Below are 23,995 nucleotides of genomic sequence, written 5' to 3'. Positions count from 1 at the left end.
ATGACTTCTTGCATTTTGGGGTTCCACCGCCAAGTCTCATTCTCCCCTTTCCTACCAGAAGACACCCCAAGTACTTTCCTGCCTGCCTCTCTGACTACCTTGGCAGTAGTATTCTAGACTTCTGGGAGCTCTTCCTGTCCATCTACAGCCTGTCTCACTTCTTTCCGGAAGGCCACACAACATTCTTCCTTTCTCAAATTCCACCACCTGATTATCTGCTGTACCTTTGTCTTCTTATTCTTCCTACCCACTACCAGAGGCATCCTTCACACATCCATCCTATGCTGTCGAGCTAAACTCTCCCCACCACTACTTTACAGTCGGTAACCTCCTTCAGATTACACCGTCTGCACAAAATATAATCCACCTGCGTGCATCTACCTCCGCTCTTGTAGGTCACTTTAAGTTCCACTCTCTTCTGGAAATAAGAGTTCACCACTGCCAATTCCATCCTTTTTTCGACGTCCACCACCATCTGCCCCTAAAAGTTCCTTTGGTGAAAGCCGGACTTACCCATCAGTTCTTCATCACCCCTGTTTCTTTCACCCACATGTCCATTGAAATCTGCACCAATCACAATTCTCTCTCTCTGGGATGGTCAGAGAGAGTGGCGGCGGAGCCATTCCCACCTCCTGGACAGCAATGTAAGAATTGGAGAGTAGCACCTGAACCCCCACAGGCGGCAGAGCGCTGTGTTGTTGCTCCCTTGGTGTTCGCCTTAGCACTACTGAACTGGGCGCTTGTTCATGAATGGACATGAACAGATCATCATTGGGAACAGCCTGCAGCAACGGGGATGATAAGGTCCTCCCCCTCTTAACTGGAGGAAAATAACTCGCCTCATCTTGATCTGAATTCCCTCCATCCTCAGAACTTAAGCCCTCTGCACGTCGCTTCTGGGTCTTGTTCGTTGGGAACACGCAGAGGCAGGCACTCTGGCAGGCTCATCCCCAATCGCCAATTCCACCCTTTTCCTACGACGGTCGCGTGGATGCCTGTCACCACCGCGACGTAGGTGTGACGCGGCAGTGAATCTGTCGCCACCCGCCACGTGAGCGCAGCGTTGGATCTGTTGCCACAGCGACGTGGGAATGGCGTGGCATTGGATCCGTTGTCACAGCGACGTGAAACTTGCTTCGTAGCGGGTCCGTTGCCACTGCAGCGTGAATGAGAGTAAGCAGAGAGTCAGTTGAAACCGCAACGTGGGCGTGTCTCGGTAGCGGATCAGTTACCACTGCCGCGTGAGCATAAGTCAGCAACGAGTCCGTTGAAACCACGACGTGGGCGTGTCTCAGGAGCAGATCCGTTGCATCAGCGACATGATTCTTGCTTGGTAGCGGGTCCGTTGCTACAGCGATGTACGCGTGGCTTGTCCGGGAGTCCGTTGCCACAGCGACATGGACCTTGCTCGGTCGCTGATCCGTAGCCACTGCAGCGTGAACCTGAGTCAGCAGCGAGTCTGTAGCAGCCGCGACGTCAGCGTAGCTCGGTTGGTTCTTTAATCCTTGCTGGACCTGGGCCGTGAGGGCCGCCAGTTCTGCGCTCTGGCTCTATTTCCTCCCGCATTTCACGATAGAAGGCCTCGTGATTTTGCGGCCCTTTCTCCCTCCCTCCGGACCCCCTTCCATCCGCCCCTGGATATGTTAATTCTTGTCTGCGTGTTTCTTTTGTTTAGGCATGTCTGGGACCTCTGGTGAAATGACTGACTCAAATAACTGACTGGGAGGACACCCCACTCCCTAGCGTACAGATCTCTAAATCTGCAGATGCATACCGGATTATTGTTCCTGACGCACCTCTGACAACTAATATGATCATATTTGTCATAGTCTTGCCGGTCCAGCCCTGGCTGTGCGGGTGCCCGCGTGGCCGAGCTGATTGGTCCCGGTATAGATAGGACCCTGGGGACGACTGGTCCTTCGCCAGATCGTTGTGGCTCTTGCCCCGTTCCTGCACTCCCGTATCTCTGATCGTGAACCTGTGTGTACCGACTTCCGCCTGTTCTCCGACCGACCCCATAAGCCTGACTCCTTTGACACTCCTGCCTTCTTTGATCGATCTCCCGTGTACCGACTCCTGCCTGCCCGCGGACCTGCTCTCTACGCCCGACGTCCTGACTACCGCTGCCACACCTGACTGCCTGCCTGATCCCCGACCTTGGAACAATAAACGTTTTTCCCGAATTACCTCTGCATCTCCCGAGTCCTGCATTTGGGTCCTCCCTCCCTATCGACGGGTCGTGACATATTAGAACACGGACGTGACTACTCTGACCATGACGACGCCGGTAAACGCTACCTTCCTGTTTTTGTTGACACCTTTTCCGGATGGCCTGAAGCCTAACCCTGCGCTGGCGAAGATGCCATGTTGGTAATCAAAGCTTTGGTGAACCATTGGATTCCAACGCACGGTTTCCCCGCTCTCATTCGGTCGGTCAATGGTACACATTTCACATCCACACACCGAGCTACTCTAGAGAAGTGGTTAGGGTTAACTCACAAGTTTGGTTGTGCTTATCACCCCGCCAGTCAAGGTTCAGTTGAACGTATGAATCGCAGGTTGAAGGAAAAACTGGGTAAAATATGTACGTCTTCTGACATGAAATGGTTTCAGGCTCTCCCCTTTGCTCTAATGTCTCTGAGACAAACTGTGTCTCGCTCTACTGGTTTCTCCCCTTACGAACGTCTTACAGGTCGTCTGATGCCTAGCCCTTCCTCCTAACTCCAACCGCTGGAGGAAAGCGCCGTGTCCCCCAAGTTTTCTCAGAAACTGTTTTGGAAACAACTGCATTCTTTTGCTTCTATTTTCTTCTTACAGATCCAGGACTCGCTTCCATCACCACCTCCAACACTTGATCTTCCTGAATGGTCATCTATCTATCTTAAAGGACTCCCGTAAGTGGTCAGAACCCCGTTGGTTGGGCCCCCACAAGGTGACTGCTCGTACCGCCAAAGCCGTCCACTTGGAGGGAAAAGGAACTAAGTGATTTCATTATTCTCTGCTACAGATTCTGAATTGCACTTTTATTTTATTTTTTCTTGCTGTTTTATTAGCCATGATTTCTACAGATGGTCCGATTGCTTTTTGGACCAGGAGAGGGAGAGCAGAAATCTATGGCATTCTTATTTTTGGTGTTATTGTTGTTCTTGGTATTTTAATTTGGAAATTTACTAGAAAATACCCCATACCCACACCCACATCAGTGCCAGCTGTTAGGACAACCCACCCGGAAAATATTTATCACAGAGAAGAGTTGTATTATAAACAAAGCCCTATCTGTTGATGAGTGGTTTGGGGTTTTGACAGGCGTTAGGGCAGTAAAGAATAAATGGTTACTAGTGGCAGAACAAGCGGCGAATAAAACCCCGAGTGAATGTGTTGTTTGTATGAGACCTAGACCTATGTTCCGTGTTGTTTCCTCGTCTGTCATCTCCACCTGTGTTCCAGATCTCATGAAAATTATGTGCTGACTAAAAATGAGTGCAAAATTTGGGATACTGCTCACCGGGTAACACCAGCCCAAAAGAACAAACCTGTGTTTAATTGTGCTGCGGGACGCCAAAACTTCACCTGTATTTTCCTTAAAGATAATGGTCCCTCAATTGACAATAGCTCTGATGAACAGTGTGCAGAGACCCAGAAAACACCTTTCTTCCAACCTGTCAGCCGTGCTGATGTGTGGTGGTGGTGCGGAGGGGACCGTATCTTCGACCACCTCCCGCGCAACAGCCACTTTTACCATGGACCCATACATATAAAAACCTTGTGTTACCAGGGAGCTCTTGTCTTCTTCTTTGGCTATCCTGCCAGAAGACACACGTCACATGTGCGGCAGATACCTAGATAAGACCTGGACGTCTGTATTGCACATTCCTTTGTCATCAATCCATTTGCTGTTAACTTTTCCTAATCATTGGTCATATCTTCCTCGATTCGTGAACACGCGTAGGGTCCAAACTCGCAAATCCCTATATCACCAAACTCGAAAAACGTCTCCGAAAGCAGCAATCATAAAAAGCTACGTCTGCGTCCAACGACGTAACCCTCTCAGAACGTGACAAAGCCCCGCGGTATAATAACTTCATAAAGTACGTAAGTCGGGGTTACTAAATATGCCGATGTTGGTGGCCACGGCGTTGGTGTTGCTCATCGGAGGGCGCAGCATTATCCCCAACGTGGAGATGGATCGGGCAGGTAAGTGGTTTGGCCGCGTGCGGGGAGGAGAAAGGACCACCCCCCCCCTCACTGGCCATCGGCATCTGAACACCCCTGAAGTAGTTACTTCGCCCTGCATGGGTCCTCCTGAGTATACTACATAGACAAGACTTGTGAAAGAGTTAGAAAATCTAACAATTATAGGCCTGTCATTTTGCATATTTCGTCAATTTCCTTGTCTCTGTCGGGGAGTCTGTTGTTAGCTAGAAGTGATCCGCATATCATTTTAATATGGCTTGAAACGATAGGGTAATATGGCCCTAGTCACGTCAGTTGATTGTGAGATGTTTGAAAAGAGCTTCCGTGTCAGAAGGGGCGTCGGAAAAATCTGAATCTCTGTTCTTCGTCTCCCATAGCAGGTGGCACAGCGTCTTCTCAATGGCGCCTGTCCCAGTGTGACATCTGTTAATGACGTTGCAGGAAACATGGCTGCTGCTGGGATGTCGAGTGAGAGTTATGCAACTTTGCGCATGAATGACACGCTCTCCACGCATTTTTTTTTCGTATAGACATTGAAGTGAAGAATATTACATGTAGTTTTCATAACAATATCTATTTTAAAATGTGTATCGGGATGTCGGTAAACCTTTAATAAACACAGTACAAGACATACATTAGAGTCCATGAGGTTAGGGCCATATGGCCCCATAGAATATGGCAGACGCTCTCGCGTTTCCGGAAGCAAATCGAGCCGCTCAAGACGGTCTATGTATACGTGTCTATGGCGGTAACTGCCAGTGGGATAAAACAGCGGCAAGGGTTGCCTTCGGAACCACAAAATGAGTGCTTTGGCATGTCTTCTCTTTTTCATCGTAACGAATAAATCATAGACACGAAAACAATGATAAGTATTTCAGGGTCCTATACAAACAACAGCCACGGGGTGAAACGGAGACTATAATACCACTGAGAAGGAACACACGTCTGTCCATTATTTACTTCCACCATTTTGGTTGCCAGTAATGGAGTACATCCGGACGCCCAAGGTATCGTTGACGTGTTATCATAGTATTTAAACTGAGTTTTCCTTGTCCCTTTTTTTTTTATACATTTTCTTGAACAGTATTTATTAAACCATGTCACCAATCTGGTCCCAGTTGAACTGTGGTTATGTTTCACAAGTGTTGCCCCGGTGCAAGCATCCGAGCAGCATCATCAGACGCTCCTAAGGCGTTACCGTGCAGAAACAGAACGCAAACGGCACATTGTATGTGGTTGTGGTTATAGGCTGGAAATCCTCTTCTATGTAACCCGGAGCACTGGTAACCACTTCATAGAGTAAGCAGCCGCCCACCCTCTTCGTATAGATGATTTGATTCGCAATGGTGTGTCTTAAAATAAAATTGATTTTCTACTGAATAACGGATGTACACTATTTACTAATATTCGATTTTAACCTACGACGATAGTGTATTCCTATAACAATGAATATTAGTATCGTTTATTTCATTTGGTTAAAATCCCTTTTGTGCCCCAGTCCCTGTCATCTGTCCAACCGTGACGCTGTATTGTATAGTACTGCGAACGATCAAAATCCCATCGTCCACATCATAATTTGGCAACTGTGTTTTGAAGAAGAAATAACAGTGACTGTCCTTATGTGAAGAAAACACAAGACTGTGTCTTTTGTTTGTTCCTTTGAATATTCAAATGTGAGGATTTTTATCACTTAGATTTTGTTTATTTGCATGTGCTTCCTCAAGGTGGAAAATGTCCATCTCCTGGACAGGTCGAAGGGCCAGAGAAAAGCCAGTGTTGGGACTCTCTACCTTTCAGCAACACATTCAATGTTTATAGAGAACAACCCCGAAACTCGCAAGGAGACATGGGTGAGCAGAGAAGCTGAGCTTCCTATGAACTGAAAAAGTTTTATTTAATTCACGATATATCAACTGTGAAGTAGCTGGTGTATTAAGTATATCCAATCCTTTCAGTCAAATTCTGTCATTGGCAATTGGCGGGTTGCTCAATCCAAATAGTTGCAAATCTTGTGAATTAGGCAAATAAAGCTCTCCTATGGTGTTTTCATCTTTAACCAAGAAGTATATCATTGTGTATGAAACAGACAAGCAGCTTTTCTTTCAAACAATTGCAGAATCAACTACTTATTTTATGAGAAAAGCCCATGTACGGAAGTATATGCCACCAGAATTTGAATTAAAAATGCCACTGAAAATTTCATGTTGTAAAATTCACATTATTTCAATGTGATCACATTTCCAATAACTGGATTTCAGTTTAACTTTTCAATGTTAACAAATTCGCCATATAAAAAAAAATCAACAATTATAATTCAAATGCAATATTTTCAGTCTCCTGAGATTCAACTAGCTACAATTCGCTATCTGAAATTTAACTGGCTACAATTCGCTGTCTTAAATTCACCTTCAAACAACCAGCCGATCCAGTTACGCTATCTTAGTCATGTGATGTCACATACTAAGAAAGCGTAACTGGATTGGATGGGTTAAGAAAGCAGGGTTACTTCAAGTCAGAACCCAACACAAAGCCAATCCAGTTAGCTTTCTTAGAATGCGACGTCACGTGACAAAGAAAGCATAACTGGATTAGCTACTTGTTAGACGGTGAATTTCAGACAGCGAATTCTATCCAGTTGAATCTCAGGAGACTGAAAATATTGCGTTGGAATTTTTTTATACGGTGAATTTGTTAACATTGAAAAGTTAAACTGGACTATAGCTATTGGAAATGGGATCACTTTGAAATAAAAATGTGAATTTTACAACATAAAATTTTCTGTGACGTTTTTAATTCAAATCCATGTGGAACATATTTACTTCCATACACATTATCTTCCGCAAAAGAGGATGTTGAAATTCTCTTGATGATTTAAAATCACAAGACAAATTACTCAGCAATTATCACGCATACTTAGTCATTTCAGGTTCTTGATGGTGCTCATTGGTTGGCATTATTAATGTTTAAAATTAAGATTGATTTCATGGAAAGTCAAGGCTTGGGAAGGGCTACGGAGAAACTGCCAAGCAGCTTGGTGAAAAAAGGTCCACTGTTGGAGCAATCATTAGACGTGCCATGACGTCTTAGTGTATTACCAACAGTCACCTTGGAAACGGTCGTCCCAGCTCTTTTCAGATCATTGACCAAGTCCTGTCGCGTAGTCCTGGGATGATTCCTCACCTTTCTAAGGATCATTGAGACCACACAAGGCGATATCTTGCATGGGGCTCCACTCCGATTGCGATTGACCGTCATGTTTAGCTTCTTCCATTTTCTAATGATTGCTCCAATTGTGGACCTTTTTTCACTGCTTGGCGATTTCTCCGTAGCCCTTTCCAGCCGTGTGGAGTTGTACAATCTTGTCTCTGGTGTCTTTGGACAGCTCTTTGGTCTTGGCCATATTACAAGTTTTGAGTCTTACTGATTGTTTGGGGTGGACAGGTGTCTTTATGCAGCTAACGACCTCACACAGGTGCATCTGATTCGGGGTAATACATGGGGTGGAGGTGGACTTTTAAAGGTGGACTAACAGGTCTTTGAGAGTCAGAATTCTAGCTGATAGACAGGTGTTCAAATACTTATTTGCAGCTGTATCACACAAATAAATAGTTAAAAAAATCATACATTGTGATTTCTGGATTTTTCTTTTTCGATTATCTCTCTCACAGTTGACATGCACCTACGATTAAAATTTCAGACCCTTCCATGATTTCCAAGTGGGAGAACTTGCAATATAGCAGGGTGTTCAAATGCTTATTTTCTTCACTCTATGTTCTTCAGATGGTGGAAGGCAGTTTTTGTGATTGATTTGATGATTGTTGAGTCAGGTCGGAATCAATCAGAAGACCAAGGTTTCTGACTTGGTCTTTGTTTTTTAAAGATAGAGAGTCCAGGTGTTTACTAACAGGAATTCTCTTTTTTATTGCCAAAAACAATTGTCTCAGTTTTGTTGTGATTTAGTTGAAAAGTTTTTTGGCTCATCCAGTTATTTATCAGCTTTAGACAGTGGCACAATACCTCAATTGAACTGTAGTCATCTGGAGACACTGCTAAATATAACTGTGTGTCATCTGCATCGCTATGATAGTCAAGATTAAAGTTTTGAAGAATCTGACCCAAGGGTAGCATATACAGTCTAAACAGGAGTGGTCCAAGAACTGACCCTTGAGGGACCCCATAGGTCAATGCGATTTGTTGAGATTTAGCACTTTCAATGGTTACAAAGTACTGTATCATGTTCAACCTATATTTGAATACACTTCAAAGATATATTTAATGTTCAAACTGATAAACATTTATACTAAATATTCATTAATTAAGAATTGTATGGCTGCTGCACGTTCCAAAAGGCTGTGGCTAGGTCATGTTTACCACTGCTACTCAAATTTTCTTTTAGCAACATTCAATAAATGTTTGGGAGCTGCGGACACTGATTTGTTAAGCTATGTAGGGAGTTGTCTTTCCCATTCTTGATTGATGTTCAGCTTCAGCTGTTCAATAGTCTGGAGTTTCGGTTGTCATATTCATAATGCACTACACATTTTCAATGGGAAACAGGTCTGGACTGCAGGCAGACGTCTCGTACCTGCACTCTTACTACAAAGCCACGCTGTTGTAACGCATACAGAATGTGGTTAGCTATTGTCTTGCTGAAATAAGCAGGGGCGTCCATGAAAATACATTGCATACATGGCAGCATATCTACAAACTTGTATGCACCTTTTGCATTCATGGCACCTTCACAGATGTTCACAGTATTGCTGTACCTGCATTGTGGAGGCTGAGGACCACACCCAATCAATCGAGGACAGAACCGGGCCCAGGGGTCCTCCCAAGAGCAACCTGGTATACGGGACACAATAATTACAGATGCCCAGAAAACCGTGATCTTTTACACATTTAGTGGGAGGGCTTGTGCTTCGGAGCCTGTGAATTCAACTGTATCTGGGTTCAATGCCATTTGGACCAACCAGGAGACCAACATAATTGACTTTTTTGCAGCACCATTGTCCCTTTAGGAGGGAGATTTTGGCCCCACTGGCTGCAAATTGGGATACGGCTTGGTTAATTTCTGTGAGGTGGGTATCCAGCAAGGCTCTCCTCATCATGATATCATCAACATAGATGAGGTTGTAGTATCAGGACAGTCCTTGTTGAGGAAAATGTTGAAATTAGCCAGTGATTTAGCGTAGCCCAATGGACACCTTTTCAATGTGTATTGTTTGTAGCACCAGTGAAAGCCAATATATGTTGGTTAGGCAGGATTCACCAGAATGGTCCAAAAGCAGGAGGCTATATTGATTAGTTGTGAAAAATTTAGCATTCCACACTTTTGGAAGTTGCTGTTCGAATAGGCCATAGGCCAGGGTGACAAGGGAATTTGAGTGTTTAATTTTTTATAGTTGGCCTCCATTTCTCATTTACTTTTAAAACAAGCCAGAGAGGTGCTGAGAAGGTTTTATTACCGAATAAAGATATAAAACCGAATGATGCCTTTTTCTAGCACAGCTTCAGTTTTTTCTTCAACTGGCTTTTAAGAGGCAAGTGGAATTTTATCTTCACGCACGCAGTATATTTTATATAATTCTTTTAAACCACAGTTTAAAGGCAAGGTCTGGTTTCATTGGATAATTTTCAAAACAGTTTTTAAATTTGTTTTGTCAGATTCAAGTTATTTTTGTGACCAGATTTTTTCGTTTGTTTGCTACACTTTTATCCTTGTGCTATAGCTGCTGTCGTTCAACTTGAGTTACCTTGAAGAAGAATGGATGAATGATGCATTCATTTATAATTTGTAATATAATTTTTTTGACAATATAACATTCAATTTCGTAAAAATAAAGTATTTGGGGTGTCTATGGGCAAATAGAAATATAACTTATTTGAACAGCATGAGTGTAATAATTCCTGAAATGTCATCTCACATGCACATCTCCAATGTCCACCTTTAAAATATGACTACTATACAACATCCCACTGCACTTTATATCCTGTGTGCCTCTCTATTCTTATTCCATATATCGGTTATCGGCCAATTTTTATTTTATTTTTCAAGATTTATCACTATCAGCATTGACCCCAAAAAAGTCTCATCTGGTTTTACACTGTGGTCATGAACCTTTTTCAGGCTGAGGGCTACTTTGTGAGCACCGATCGTATAAACGACTGCATGACCTGTTTGCAGCAAACTTCCGAGTTCATTATACATACTTTTGTTATAAATTTTGAATTTTAAATGATTAGTAAGGGGGAAGTTACAAAAGCACTGAACAGAATGAAAAACGGAAAGACAGTTGGTCCTGATGACATACCAGTGGAGGTATGGAAGCAATTTGGAGAGATGGTTGTTGAGTTTTTGACCAACTTATTCAATAGAATACTAGCAGGAGAGAAGATGCCCAAAAGGATTACGGAAAAGTGTGCTAGTCCCCATTTTTAAAAACAAAGGTGTCAGGTTCACCAATCAGACATTCATTAAACAGGACAAAAAGGAAACAAGGACACCAGTTCAAGTCTCGGGAGGAGAGAGGAGAGGAACTGTCTCGTACAGTTCACCACTGCACTCTCTGATTATCCTCTCCTCAGCACCTCGCCCCTTATTTGTATAGATGTTACAAAAAGGAGACGACAAGCAAAACAGTTTGAAACAAGGTGTACATGTTTGTTCATGTGCGTGTGCATGTGTGGAAGATTGCTAAATGCATGTGTGGTCATCATTTCTTTTAACAGGCAGCAGTTCTGATGATTAGATGTTTTTGTTCTTGCTATCTCCTGCTAGGAGGCTGCCACGTTATCTAGAGCAGAGCAAAGCATTTCTTTATTGGAAGCAGATGTATGATAATTATGATCACAATTATTCCTACAAAAGGCAATGTTCAGAGCTGTGGAAACTATAGAGGAATAAAGATGATGAGCCACACAATGAAGTTATGGGAAAGAGTAGTGGAGGCTAGACTCAGGACAGAAGTAAGTATCTGCGAGCAAGAGTATGGTTTCATGCCTAGAAAGAGTACCACAGATGCATTATTTGCCTTGAAGATGCCCGTGGAAACGTACAGAGAAGGTCAGAAGGAGCTACATTGTGTCTTTGTGGATCTAGAGAAAGCCTATGACAGAGTACCAAGAGAGGAACTGTGGTACTGAATGTGCAAGTCTGTTGTGGCGGAGAAATATGTTAGAATAGTACAGGACATGCATGAGTGCAGCAGAAGAGCGGTAAGGTGTGCAGTTGGTGTGTCAGAAGAATTTAAGGTGGAGGTGGGACTGCCCTAACCCTAACCCGCACTGAGCCCCTTCCTGTTTGCGGAAGTAATGGATAGACTGACAGATGAGGTTAGACAGGAATCCCCTTGGGCTATGATGTTTGCAGATGATATTGTGATCTACCGTGAAAGCAGGGAGCAGGCGGAGGAACAATTAGAAAGATGGAGGTATGCACTGGAAAGGAGAGGAATGAAGATTAGCAGAAGTAAAACAGAATATATATGAGTGAATGTGAGGGTCGGGGGAGTGAAGCTCCAGGGAGTAGAGATAGCGAGGGTGAATGACTTCAAATACTTGGGGTCAACAATACAGAGAAATGGAGAATGTGGTAAAGTGAAGAAAAGGGTCCAAGTGGGGTGGAACAATTGGCAGAAGGTGTCTGTGTTCTATGCTACAGAAGGGTCTCCGCTAGGATGAAGGGCGAAGTTTATAAAACAGTGGTGAGGCCGGCCATGATGTACGGATTAGAGACGGTGGCACTGAAGAAACAACAGGAAGCAGAACTTGAGGTAGCAGTAATGAAGATGCTGAGGTTCTCGCTTGGAGTGAACAGGTTGGATGCGATTAGAAACGAGCTCATTAGAGGGACAGCCAAAGTTGGATGTTTTGGAGACAAGGTTAGAGAGAGCAGACTTGGATGGTTTGGATATGTTCAAAGACAAGAGAGGGAGTATATTGGTAGAAGGGTACTGAGGATGGAGCTGCCAGGCAAAAGAGCGAGAGGGAGACCAAAGAAAAGGTTGATGGATGTCGTGAGGGAGGACATGAGGACAGTGGGTGTTAGAGACGAAGACGCACGAGATAGGCTTCGATGGAAAAAGATGATACGGTGTGGCGACCCCTAACGTGACAAGCCGAAAGGAAAAGAAGAAGAAAACTTTTGTTTTAAAATATTCGTGTTACACATTATTTTAAAAATGGCAATGTAAGCAAGTCAGATTCAAAATTTAAAACACAAAGAATAACAAATTTTGACTATTTTTAGAACATGTCTCGTGGACGATTTAAGTGGTCCTCTCAGGCGACCCTGCGCCTTGCAGGGACCGTATTGGTGACCCCTGTTCTACACTAAAAAAAATGTCCTGCTCCTTTTTACCATCAAGGTCTACTCTGAAGGAGAGAGCTTGTTTTTCCTAAAACCATTTAAAAAAAAAAAAAAATTAAGGGTAGTGTTAATCTATTCATTCTTTCAATTGTAATTTGTTCTGTTGCAACTAGATTATTTTTAATTAAATACATTCCCTTTGAAATGAATGTCATAGCATGTTTGTGTTTCAGGTCTTACATAGCATGGTAAGCAGTGTGGAGAGGTTGCCCACCACACGCGCTGGTTGTCAGTTGATCTTGCGGTGCAAAGATTTCAGGATCATCCAACTTCTCATCCAACAGGAGAAAGACTGTTTTGATGTCCACACCTCATTATTGAGGTTATCACGACCAGGTTTGTGTGTTTTGATTTGGCAAAATGTGTTTTTTTTCCAGCATCAAAAATAAAACAAGTTATAATTTTACATTTGTTTAATTTCTATTTCCAGAAAAGTACAGTGAACTGTACTGTCTGTCCTTCAATCCCAATATTAACAAGGAGGAGAGACAAGAGTCATGGAAATTCATCGACCTCATGGCTGACTACAAAAGAATGGGCGTTCCAAATAACCTCTGGATTTCTTCAGCAGTCAACAGTGACTACAGGGTTAGTTGGTCTACTTGTGATCTTTAACACATTTATATTTTGAGGCTCTAGCACACTCCCAATACGAGTGACGTTAGGGTTAGGAAAGTGGATAGATGTCTCAAATCACCAACTTGAATGAGATTTAAATTTAACTGCCAACATTTTTGGACAATTCTGATTTTACTCATTCCACATTTGTTAAAATTAGATTGAAAAAAAATTCCCTCATATAGGTCTGTCATGTCCCATCTATACATCTGTCTGTCCGTCTGTCTGTTGTTGGATCAGTAACCACTTTGTGCCCTATATCAAGTCCAGCCTTCATCCTAAATCAGATGGGATAGGTTCTAGTCTGTCATTACTTATCTTGGATAGCATAATACTGTGTGGAATGTATGTGCTGTGTTCACTCATTTAACGTGAGGGTTACGTTCCAAAACATGCCCTGCGTTAAGTGAAATCCATTTAGTATAACATTTTTTTTTCTACTGTTACTGAATACAAATTTTTTTCGTTCATTATACGTATATATTGTTTTGTTTACAGGATGGTTTTTCATTTACAGGGTGTTTTTTTTTGTTTGTAGTTTTTTTAAATTTCTTATACATGTTTTAAGGTTGTTAAACCCGTAATCACAGACTTTAAGATTTTTTCCCAGAGAGGCATGAACATTTTGTCATATATCTTTCTTAAACACTCTCGAAGTCCTCCCAGCGCAGCTCTGTTGTAGCATCTTTTTCAGCTGAAGTACCTTGTTCCAGGTGTGTTTGCGAGTGAGAAACATAGGTATTCGTTGTCGTTCAGGCTCTTTTTTCCATTTCTCGGGGAGAATATTCGCATAAACAGACATGCCAGCTGTCTGATGGCCGTCCAGGCCACCCAAAGCAAGGAACTTGGCTGAGTAGTTCAGGAGGTTGGCTAGAATGCCAAGCACCAGGGTCTCTACTTAGCCACTCAGGCGGACATCCGTGAGGGGGGTCCCAATGGCAAAGAAGGAGCCAAACAGGAGCATGTAACAGCTGTAGACAAAGCACCGCCGAGGCAGGAGCGGGAGGTGGCGGCTGCTGCTGGTCGAGCACCGGCGAGGCATGGTTGAGAGGCGGTAGCTGCTGCTTCTCTGGGTCGACCGCCGCCGAGGCGTGGCCGAGAGACGACGATTGTTGCTGGTCAAACTCTGCCGAGGTGTGGGCTCGAGGTTGAGCCTGGTGTCGGCGGAACGAGAGTATGTGGTGAACAGTTCAGGCTGGGTGCTGCCGCTGAAGCAAGAGAGAGGGAGCGGCTGCTAGTCGGAAGCCGCTGAAACAGAAGCGAGACGCGGTGGCTATACGTTGAGCGCTGCTGCCGGAGAGCGTGGCTTTGGCCGTGGATTGGATGTTGCCGAAACATGAGCAGGAGATGGCCACGGGTTGAACGCTGCTGCCGGAGTGCACGAGCTAAGGTTGGTCACCACAGAACTTGCGATGACAAAACAGGAGAGAGAGGTGAACGCCATGAGCCGGGTGTCGCCAGAATAAAAACAAGAGACTGCGGACGGTCAATTAATCCCCTCTCTTGAGCCTGGTCCATGACAACTGCAACTAGCGAGGCCAAATGATTCATCGTGGAACTCTATTGCTCCAATTGATCCTTGAAACGGGCATCGGGCAACCCCATGGTGAAGAAAGATGAATAAATTTTAAAAAAACACAAAAAACTTTTACTTTTCCAATGTGCGCTAGCGTGTGACAGTGTGAGCGTGATTCGGTGACAGTTAAGTGTCCAAGTGTTCTGTGTATGAAGTGTCCTTCATAACTAGAGACAATACTTTTACGAGGAGGCGTTTCGTAACCTGAATTTTTTATTAGTGACGTTGCATGACTTCCGTGCCATGCATGATTTTAAACCTTGACGTCTTAGTGTATTACCCACAGTAGTCTTGGAAACAGTCACACCAGCTCTCTTCAGGTCATTGACCAATTCCTCCCATTTAGTTCTGAGGTCATTCCTCACCTTCCTTAAGATCATTGCTACGCTAAGAGTAGAAATCTTGCTTGGAGCCCCAGTTCGAGGGAGTTTGACAATCATGTTTAGCCTCTTCCATTTTCTAATAATTGCTTCAACAGTTGATCTTTTTTTCACCAAGCAATTTCATGGTTTATTGATTGCGTTATCACTTCCAAGTTGACAACAGTCTCATTTGTGTAGTGATGATGATAACTTGACCTCTTTCAGCTTGCTGCCGTACTTGACCATGTGAAGCTGTCTTTTTTTTTTTTCTTTCCCCTCTCAGACTGCACACTTCTGGTCTTGAAGTCTTCTTCTCGCAGTGCACTCTTCCTCACACATACCAAATTGAGTAACCTGGCCAGGCTGTAAGCCAGACAGTTGCACTTTTCTACAGTCTGATATTCATTCTGTGATTAAATTTGCAACCTGCTCTTTGGTATTAAACTCTTGTTTGATTTCTTTATGGAACTTCTTAAATCACATATACGCTTCATCTTAACTCACTTCCATGTTGTGTGTGTCTATAAATTTGTACCTCACTGATTTCTCGCTGGACTTCTTGAAATTTTCATACAATTTTCAGGTTTTTCGCCAAACTTGTTTAATGTCCTCATGGAATGCTCTTTAACAATTGATGTTTATCTTCTTTTGTGTTATTTTTCTCATTTCTTATTAGCATAATAAGGCATCCAATTACCCCCATTATCCTTAAAATTTAGAGAATAACAAATTAAGTCGAAGTACCCAAAGTCCCGCTGAAATCCATGCATCCATTGCATATGGCCCCCGCTTTCGGTAACACTGCACGCCCGCCAGCTTCAAATGTGAGAAAACGCTCAACTCATAGCCGGTATGAAATCTGAAATAAACCTCAATTAAAAATGAATGGTAACCACAGTAACAAGCACTCTTCATAGACTCCCATATGTGTTGGATTTCCGTGGGTTTGTGTAGTGCCATCCATCCGGATGAAATGGTCTTCCGTTGAGCAGGCATAAAGGAATACTTTGAAACAGGCCTTTGGGCCAGTTTAGGTTTATTGAGAATCCTATATCATAAAAGCTGTTATTCTGGGACACAAGTTTATAAAGTCTTGTATATGTGGGCGTGCACTGAAAAGACCATCCCTAGGCTTGATTGATCTGCGGGGGTGGGTTTGAATGACCAGGACCCTCCTCTTACCTATAGTTTGTCACTCTTGTCTACAAGGTGGGTCTCTCATCCATGAATCAACTGTAGTCCTGGGCGTTCATGTGCTATTCAAGAAAATAGGTTTAAGCCTCCCCAACTGAACCAAATGGTAATTATCTGGGATATTACAATGGTACACTGAACCAAATGGTAAGGCCCAAAAAATGTCGTGGTTCCGATTAACTATATTTCAGAAGTAGTTTCGGGGGGTAAAATATTTTTACTCCAGCACATGGTGCCGCCATTTTCTTGTCAAGCTCGTGCATAATGAGACCAAAACTCGTGAACACGCAAGCATAAACACACAATGATGTCGCAACAAGTGGCATGAAAAACAAGTCTTAAATATACAACGTAATCAGGGCGAAACAAGATGCAGCAGCGTGCACAAGGAAGTGGCACACGGCCACGCCACTGAGGCTGCTAAACACGCAACTTGACTCTGTGCTTCCGCAGCAGCGCACACGTGGGGCGTGTCGTGAATGAGCGCATGGCCGTGGAGAACCACACCCATATATTTATTACGTGGTGTAAAAATGTTAGGGTCAGTGGGAATTTTTAGGGTCCGTCTGGAAATCCAAACTACACCCAATTATTATCTTGGATATTAAAATGACAATCCCATTTTATTGCTCACCTCATGTCTTAACCAGAGGAAGTATTGTCCTGTAAACTCCAGGGGAGACCTGCTGGAGAAGCAAATCTTCCCAAGAATGCAGTTACCCTTGTTGCAATAGATTAGTTCAAAGAGATGATAGTTAAAGTGAACACTCTTTCATAATCTTAATGCGGTCTTGTAAAATGTCTAAATTGAACACTTTTAAAAATACACCACACTCCAGAGATTAGTGTAGCAAATGTTTTGTGTCTTTGTTGTGTTAGGTGTTCACTTAGCTCTGCTTTTACGTCTGTTTCTTCATCCACAGTCAATGTGTATAGATGCAACAAACTTGGACTTCTTCCCCCATGACCCAGCTGTATAAAAAGAAGCAATAAGTGTTTTGGAGTCAATAAGTAATGCTGAGTAAAATATTATTCATTGTCTTTTGCCAGATATGTGAAACGTATCCGTCAGAGGTATTTATTCCGAAGTCAGCCACACCTACCATCATTGTGGGCAGCTCAAGGTTCAGGAGCCGAGGACGATTTCCTTCTCTGTCTTACTTTCATCATGACACACTGGTCAGTGTTTCAGAGAAACGTAATAATCTATGTGAGTGTAATAATTAAAGTAAGTTGTCAATGTTTCATTGCCATTTAGGCTGCAGTGTGCAGGTGTAGTCAACCACTCTCAGGCTTCAGTGGACGTTGTCAGGAGGATGAATTGATGCTGCAAGCTGTGATGAAATCCAACCCTGGAAGCCCCTACATTTATGTGGTGGATACAAGGCCCAAGGTAACTGTCAATACTCACCTCACACTACATACCTGAGAGCTTCAGAGATGCATAGTTATTTAAAATAGTTATATTATTGTCATTGTCTGATGCTCTTTATTAATGTGTGCAGCTGAATGCAATGGCAAACAGAGCTGCTGGTAAAGGCTATGAGAATGAGGACCATTACACCAACATCAAGCTTCACTTCATTGGCATAGAAAATATTCATGTGATGAGGAACAGTCAACAGAAAATGATTGATGGTGAATAAGGCTTTGTTCCTTATATCATGGCATGTGTTTTTTTTCTTCTTCTTCCTGCATTCATGGTTTGCTATCCTGTCGATAAAGGATTTATGTGGTGTGGGTAGTTGGTCTGGGAATTTGCCAGCATCTGAAGAAGTACCAGAGGCATAACTGAAGCAGAACACTGTCAGCTACAGACAAATTGTGAAGTCGAACACCAGAGACCCACACCCCTTTTTGTTCAAAGCAGTTGTGGCTGTCAAATCAAATTATGTCATTGCTCTAAGCTGTGTGAATGTTTACATCTATCTGAAAGGGAAAGTCCAATAATTGCTGGCTCTACTGTTACTATTATGCCTATGATGCACCAATTTACAGAGGCCAGTTTGAACGCAGCTTTTGTTTGTCAATGAAATGACCAGAAACAATGATTTTAATAGGATCAACTATTATGAACAAAATATATAAACTTTTGTTTATCCTCCCATTTTTATGAACTGGATTCAAGATCAAAACCTTTTTCTACATACATAAAAGGCCATTTCCCTCAAATATTATCTAATTCTATCAGTGAGCCTTTCTCCTTGACTGTTGATTAGATAGCATGATTATTGCACAGGTGTGCCATAGGCTGGCCAAAATAAAATGCCACATTGAAATGTGCAGTTTTATCACACAGCACTATGCCACAGATGTTGCAAGTTTTAAGGGAGCATCCAATTGCCGTGCTGACCACAGGAATGTCTGCGAGAGCTGTTGTTCGTGAATTTAATGTTGATTTCTCTACCATAAACTGTCTCCAAAAGCGATTCAGCAGTACATCCGACCGGACTCACAACTGCAGACAATGTATAACCACACCAACCCAGGACCTCCACATCCAGTATGTTCGCCTCCAAGATCGTCTGAGACCAGCCACCAGGACAGCTGTTGGAACATTTGTTTTGCTTAACCAAAGAATGTCTGCAGAAACTGGTTATATGCATGCTTGTCGTCCTCATTGGGATCTCAACCTTGACTTCAGTCCGTCGTCGAAACCGACTTGAGTAGGCTGACTTGGAGAAGTGTTCTCTTCATGGATGAATCCCAGTTTTGGCTGTTCATGGCAGATACCAGACATCATGTGGATGAGCGGTTTGCTGATGTCAACATTATGGATCGAGTCACCCATGGTGAAGGTAGGGTTATGTTGTGGGCAAACGTATGTTATGACCAATAAACACAGCTGCATCTTATTGATGCCATTTTGAATGCACAGACATACAGTGAGGAGATCCTGAGGCCCTTTGTTGTGCCATTCATCCATGACAATCGCCTTATGTTGCAGCATGAAAATATCCCATTTCTTGAATTACCAGAATACTCCCTGGACATGTCACCCATTGGGTGGGTTTGGGATGCTCTAGATCGACGTAAACGACGACATGTTCCAGTTCCTGCCAATATGCAGCAACTTCGCACAGCCATTGAAGAGGAGTGGACCAACATTCCATGGGCCACAGTCACCATGATCCACCTCCGTGATCAACTCTATATAAAGGAGATGTTTCACTGTGTGAGATTGGTGCCCCGATATTGACCTGTTTTCTGACTTCCCAGAACCACACAATAAAGCAAAACTATATTTCAGAGTGGCCTTTTATTGTTGTCACCCTGAGGCACAGCTGTGTAATAATCATGCTGAGGTGTGATTGGTTATCTTGATTAAGGTGAAATGCTCACTAACACATATTTAGACTTTTGAATAAAATTAGAGGGAAATGGCCTTTTGTGTACGTACAAAAAGTTTTAGATCTTTGAGTCCAAATCATGAAAAATAAGATCGGTTATATTTTTGTTCAGTTTATTTGAGTGTGTATGCATATGTGAATTTCCTTTTGTCTTCCATGCAGTGGGTGAAATGCGATCTTCATCAATGACTGACTTCCTTTGGGGTCTGGAAAACTCCGGTTGGCTGAAACACATTAAAGCTATTCTAGATTCTGGAGTCTTCATTGCTCGGGTATCCTTTTGCTTCCTAAACACTGTAAAGTAACGCTTGATTTCATAAGATAATACTATTAATTAAAACCATACTATTACATTACCATTACATACATACATACACTTATGCTAACTTGTGTTTTTCTAGATGCTCAAAATGCTTTACAATTCCACACATCCATCCATCCATTTTCTGAGCCGCTTATCCTCATGAGGGTCGCGGGAGTGTTGAAGCTTATCCCAGCTGTCATCGGGCAGGAGGCAGGGTACACCCTGAACTGGTTGCCAGCCAATCGCAGGGCACATAGAGACAGACAGCAGTCGCACTCACAATCACACCCTGGGGCAATTTAGAGCCTCCAATTAATGCATGGTTTTGGGATGTGGGAGGAAACCTGAGTGCCTAGAGAAAACCCACGCAGGCACGGCGAGAACATGCAAACTCCATACACATGGGGCTGGTATTGGACCCTGGACCTCAGAACTGTGAGGCCAACTCTCTACAGTTGCGCCACTGTGTCACCCAGTTCCACACATTATTCATAAATTCCACATTCACATCTGATGGTCTTAAACTACTTGTGTTACCACGGCCGCCCTGGGGCAGTCTGAAGGAAGGTTGGTTGCCATTCTGTGCCTACAACTCTACTGACCACCACCAACCACAACATTCATTCATGGGCAATGTAGGTGAAGTGTCACATTTCACATTACAATGGGGGTTGAAGTGATGGTATGTTATCTGTACAAACCTAAATTTGGTTAAACATATTGGTTAAGGCAGGTGGTACTTGCTAGTTTTTTTACACATAAATGTATAGAATTACATATTTTCAGGCGGTGGCTGATGAAGGGGTCAGTGTGTTGGTCCACTGTTCAGATGGCTGGGATCGGACGGCTCAGGCATGTTCTGTAGCCAGTGTGCTGTTGGACCCATTTTATCGAACCATCAAAGGAATGATGGTAAACACACACACACACACACACACTTTCGACTTCTAAGAATAATGTTTCATTTTCTTTTTATCTGCTGGTATTTTAGTGGAACAATCACCTTTGCGATGTGATATACCATGTACCTCGATGTAGTTGATATATTTTCATTATTCATCGTCATATAAGTAACTTTCCTCTTCTTTTGTTTAGGCTTTGATTGAAAGAGACTGGGTTTCGTTTGGTCACAAATTCTCCCACAGGTCTGTAAATGGTAAAGGTTGACAATACACTAACACAAGATCACAAGTTGCAAATTCCTTTGTATTTTTTTTTTTGTAAAATACAGAAAAAAAAACAAGCTAAACTAATGTATACATAAAGTAGCTAAAAAAATTACCGAGATGATTAACTATGGAAGTAAATATGTGTGACCAGGATTTGAAATAAAAATGCCACTGAAAATGTTACGTTGTAAAATTCACATTGTTTCAAAGTGATCACATTTCCAATAGCTGTATTTCAGTTTAACTTTTCAATGTTAACAAATTTGCCATATAAAAAATTCTACCTTTTAACATTCAAATGCAATATTTTCAGTCTCCTGAGATTCAACTGAATACAATTCGCTGGTTGTTAGATGGTGAATTTCAGACAGCGAATTCTATCCAGTTGAATCTCAGGAGACTGAAAATATTGCGTTTGAATTTTTTTATATGGCGAATTTGTTAACATTGAAAAGTTAAACTGAAATATAGCTATTGGAAATGGGATCACTTTGAAATAAAAATGTGAATTTTACAACATGAAATTTTCTGTGACATTTTTAATTCAAATCCTGGTGGAACATATTTACTTCCATACACATGAGCTTCCCCATAAGAGGATGTTGAAATTCTCTTGATTTAAAATCACAAGACAAATTACTCAGCAATTATCACGCATACTTAGTCATTTCAGGTTCTTGATAGTGCTCATTGGTTGGCATTATTAATGTTTAAAATCAAGATTGATTTCATGGAAAGGCAATCTCTAGCTCAGCAAATCTCGAGTTCAACAAATCACTTCATATAATGTCACAACAGAATCACTGGTTAAGAGAAAATATTCTAAATGCATACTGTATATGGAACGCTAAATGCATATATGGAATGCAGCACTTTAGGTGCACAAACCAGTGCAATCTGTAGGCCGGTCCCCTGCCTGGGTAAATGCAGAGGGTTGCATCAGGAAGGGCATCCGGTAAAGCAACAACATACGTTATGAGGGTGGCGCAGCTGTTCAATCCCGGACCTCCGTGTGTGGAGTTTGCATGTTCTCCCTGTGTCTGTGTGCACGTAACCTACCTCCTGCCCGTTTACAGCTGGGATAGGCTCCAGCACACCTTCGACCATCGTGTGGCTAAGAAAATGGATGGATGGATATATACGTGTAACACTTCCCGGTTACTATTTACGGCGATCCGCGTGTCCAATGTCTGAGGAAGAGAGGAATTTCGATAATACTTTTCCATTTTAGAGATGTTTCTCGGTGAAATCTGCGGATAACTCTGACATTAAAAGAAACACTGAACCCTCATCTACTAACTTTTAATGTGTGCTCCCATTCCAATTAGTTTTGACAAAGTCTTTGTTTAAACTGAAATACAGCTATTGGAAATGTGATCACTTTTAAGTAACAATGTGAATTTTAGAACATAACATTTTCAGTGGCATTTTTAATTCAAATCCTGGTGGCACATATTTACTTTGATAATTAACATTGTGGGTTGCTGTGGCAATGACAAATATGAACATAGCAAAATCCATGCATCCATCCATCTATTTTCAACCTCTTGTCCTCATTAAGGTTGTGTGGTAGCTGGAGCCTACCACAATTGATTTTAGATGCCCTGAACTGGTTATCAGCCAATTACAGGAAAAAGACAGAGAACCATTCACACTACCTGAGGACAATACAAAGCAGGGGTCAGCAACTCAGGCATGGAGTCAAATTTTTCCTGACAATTCAATTGTGCATCAAAATTACATCATCAGGAAAACCCTGCTTTTTCTACAAAAAAAGTTATCATTTATACTAATATATTATGTACATCAGGGGTCCCACAATTTTTTTGCCCTAAGATCTACTTTTCAAGTGGCCAGCCTCTCGCAATCTACAGGGTATGGGGACTGCTGAGTGTATCTTCCCCGTGATTGGAGGTTTGGTGGCGTCGCCTCAATGGCCGTGGAGAATGCAAGAGACAGTAAATAGGAGGCAAACGTCCTAGAATGCGCCTTAATGTGCACATGTGCAGTGATGTCAGAAGAGACCAGGATTGGTCAAACTGCCTGTTGATCATTTGAGGCGCGCAATTGATGTATTGGCCACACCTCGGTCAAACAACAAGATGAATGATAGGCTGATTTTTTTTTTTTTTGTACAGAGTCATGCCATCGACCAAAACTGATCGATGCATTGGGCACACCTGATGTACACAAATGTAATTTGATGAACTCGTTACTTTAAAATAAACGAATTTGTCGTTAATTCTGATTCATGGGATCTGTAAACTGTCCCTAACACAGATGGTACAATAAATATAGTATCAAGCACCGTTGCGTATATATTTGTAGTGGCAACATATCCAGCCACATTTTTTTTTGCTTGACAGAGTTTCCGAAATTGTCCTCTGCATACAACGTGATTGTGGAAAATGTAGTTATGAGGATAAGCATGTGAGAACTAAATGTTCGGAGAATATTGAACAACTATCTGTTGCTCATTAGTGACCACGCTAAGACCCAGTTGTCTGCTTTACATCAAACCTCAGAATATAAGAATAACAATAGTTCATCATGTCGATATATTTGTCAATTGTGTTGAAATCCTGTAAAAGTGTGATTTTGAATGCAGAAATTGAAGACCATTTCAAACTTTGTAGGAATGACTAAAACAGTAGAAAGAAAAGTATGCGTTCATCCTACCTTTGTTTACAAATGCAAGTGAATAGCATTTGCAGTGCGTTTGTAGCCATAATGTTGATAGAGGGGAGTTGAGGTCTACCGAGGCGCCTTCCAGCCACACTGGGGCTTCCACTGTGTCATTAGTCGGAAGTTGAGTTTGATGACCCCTGAGTGAAAAGCTCGGGCTGCTAGCTCAACAGAC

General features: G+C 42.5%; 1 protein-coding gene across 12 annotated transcripts in view; it reads left to right on the top strand.

Annotated features, from left to right (window-relative positions):
* Positions 1-23,995, top strand: part of mtmr7b (myotubularin related protein 7b) — a 47,840-nt gene that overhangs the window by 9,162 nt on the left and 14,683 nt on the right. For 2 of the 12 annotated variants that reach the window (XR_009796421.1, XM_061830078.1), the window contains exons 1-10: positions 4,681-5,201; positions 5,919-6,044; positions 12,736-12,898; positions 12,993-13,150; positions 17,363-17,491; positions 17,571-17,705; positions 17,818-17,950; positions 19,825-19,934; positions 20,753-20,878; positions 21,062-21,111. Coding sequence is in view for 11 of the 12 variants with exons in the window: in XM_061830078.1 (XP_061686062.1) it covers positions 5,178-5,201; positions 5,919-6,044; positions 12,736-12,898; positions 12,993-13,150; positions 17,363-17,491; positions 17,571-17,705; positions 17,818-17,950; positions 19,825-19,934; positions 20,753-20,878; positions 21,062-21,111 (1,154 nt within the window). In the remaining variant the exon portion in view is untranslated. Of the gene's footprint in view, positions 1-2,817; positions 2,895-4,667; positions 5,202-5,257; positions 5,494-5,918; positions 6,045-12,735; positions 12,899-12,992; positions 13,151-17,362; positions 17,492-17,570; positions 17,706-17,817; positions 17,951-19,824; positions 19,935-20,752; positions 20,879-21,061; positions 21,112-23,995 lie in introns of those variants that run through there. The other 10 variants (XM_061830084.1, XM_061830074.1, XM_061830081.1 and 7 more) reach the window with 9 other exon arrangements.

The sequence above is a fragment of the Syngnathoides biaculeatus genome, chromosome 9, assembly GCF_019802595.1.
Source record: "Syngnathoides biaculeatus isolate LvHL_M chromosome 9, ASM1980259v1, whole genome shotgun sequence".
In the NCBI taxonomy this organism is placed as follows: Eukaryota; Metazoa; Chordata; class Actinopteri; order Syngnathiformes; family Syngnathidae; genus Syngnathoides; species Syngnathoides biaculeatus.
Note: the sequence above shows the minus strand (reverse complement) of the source record. Positions and strands in the feature narration are given on the sequence as shown.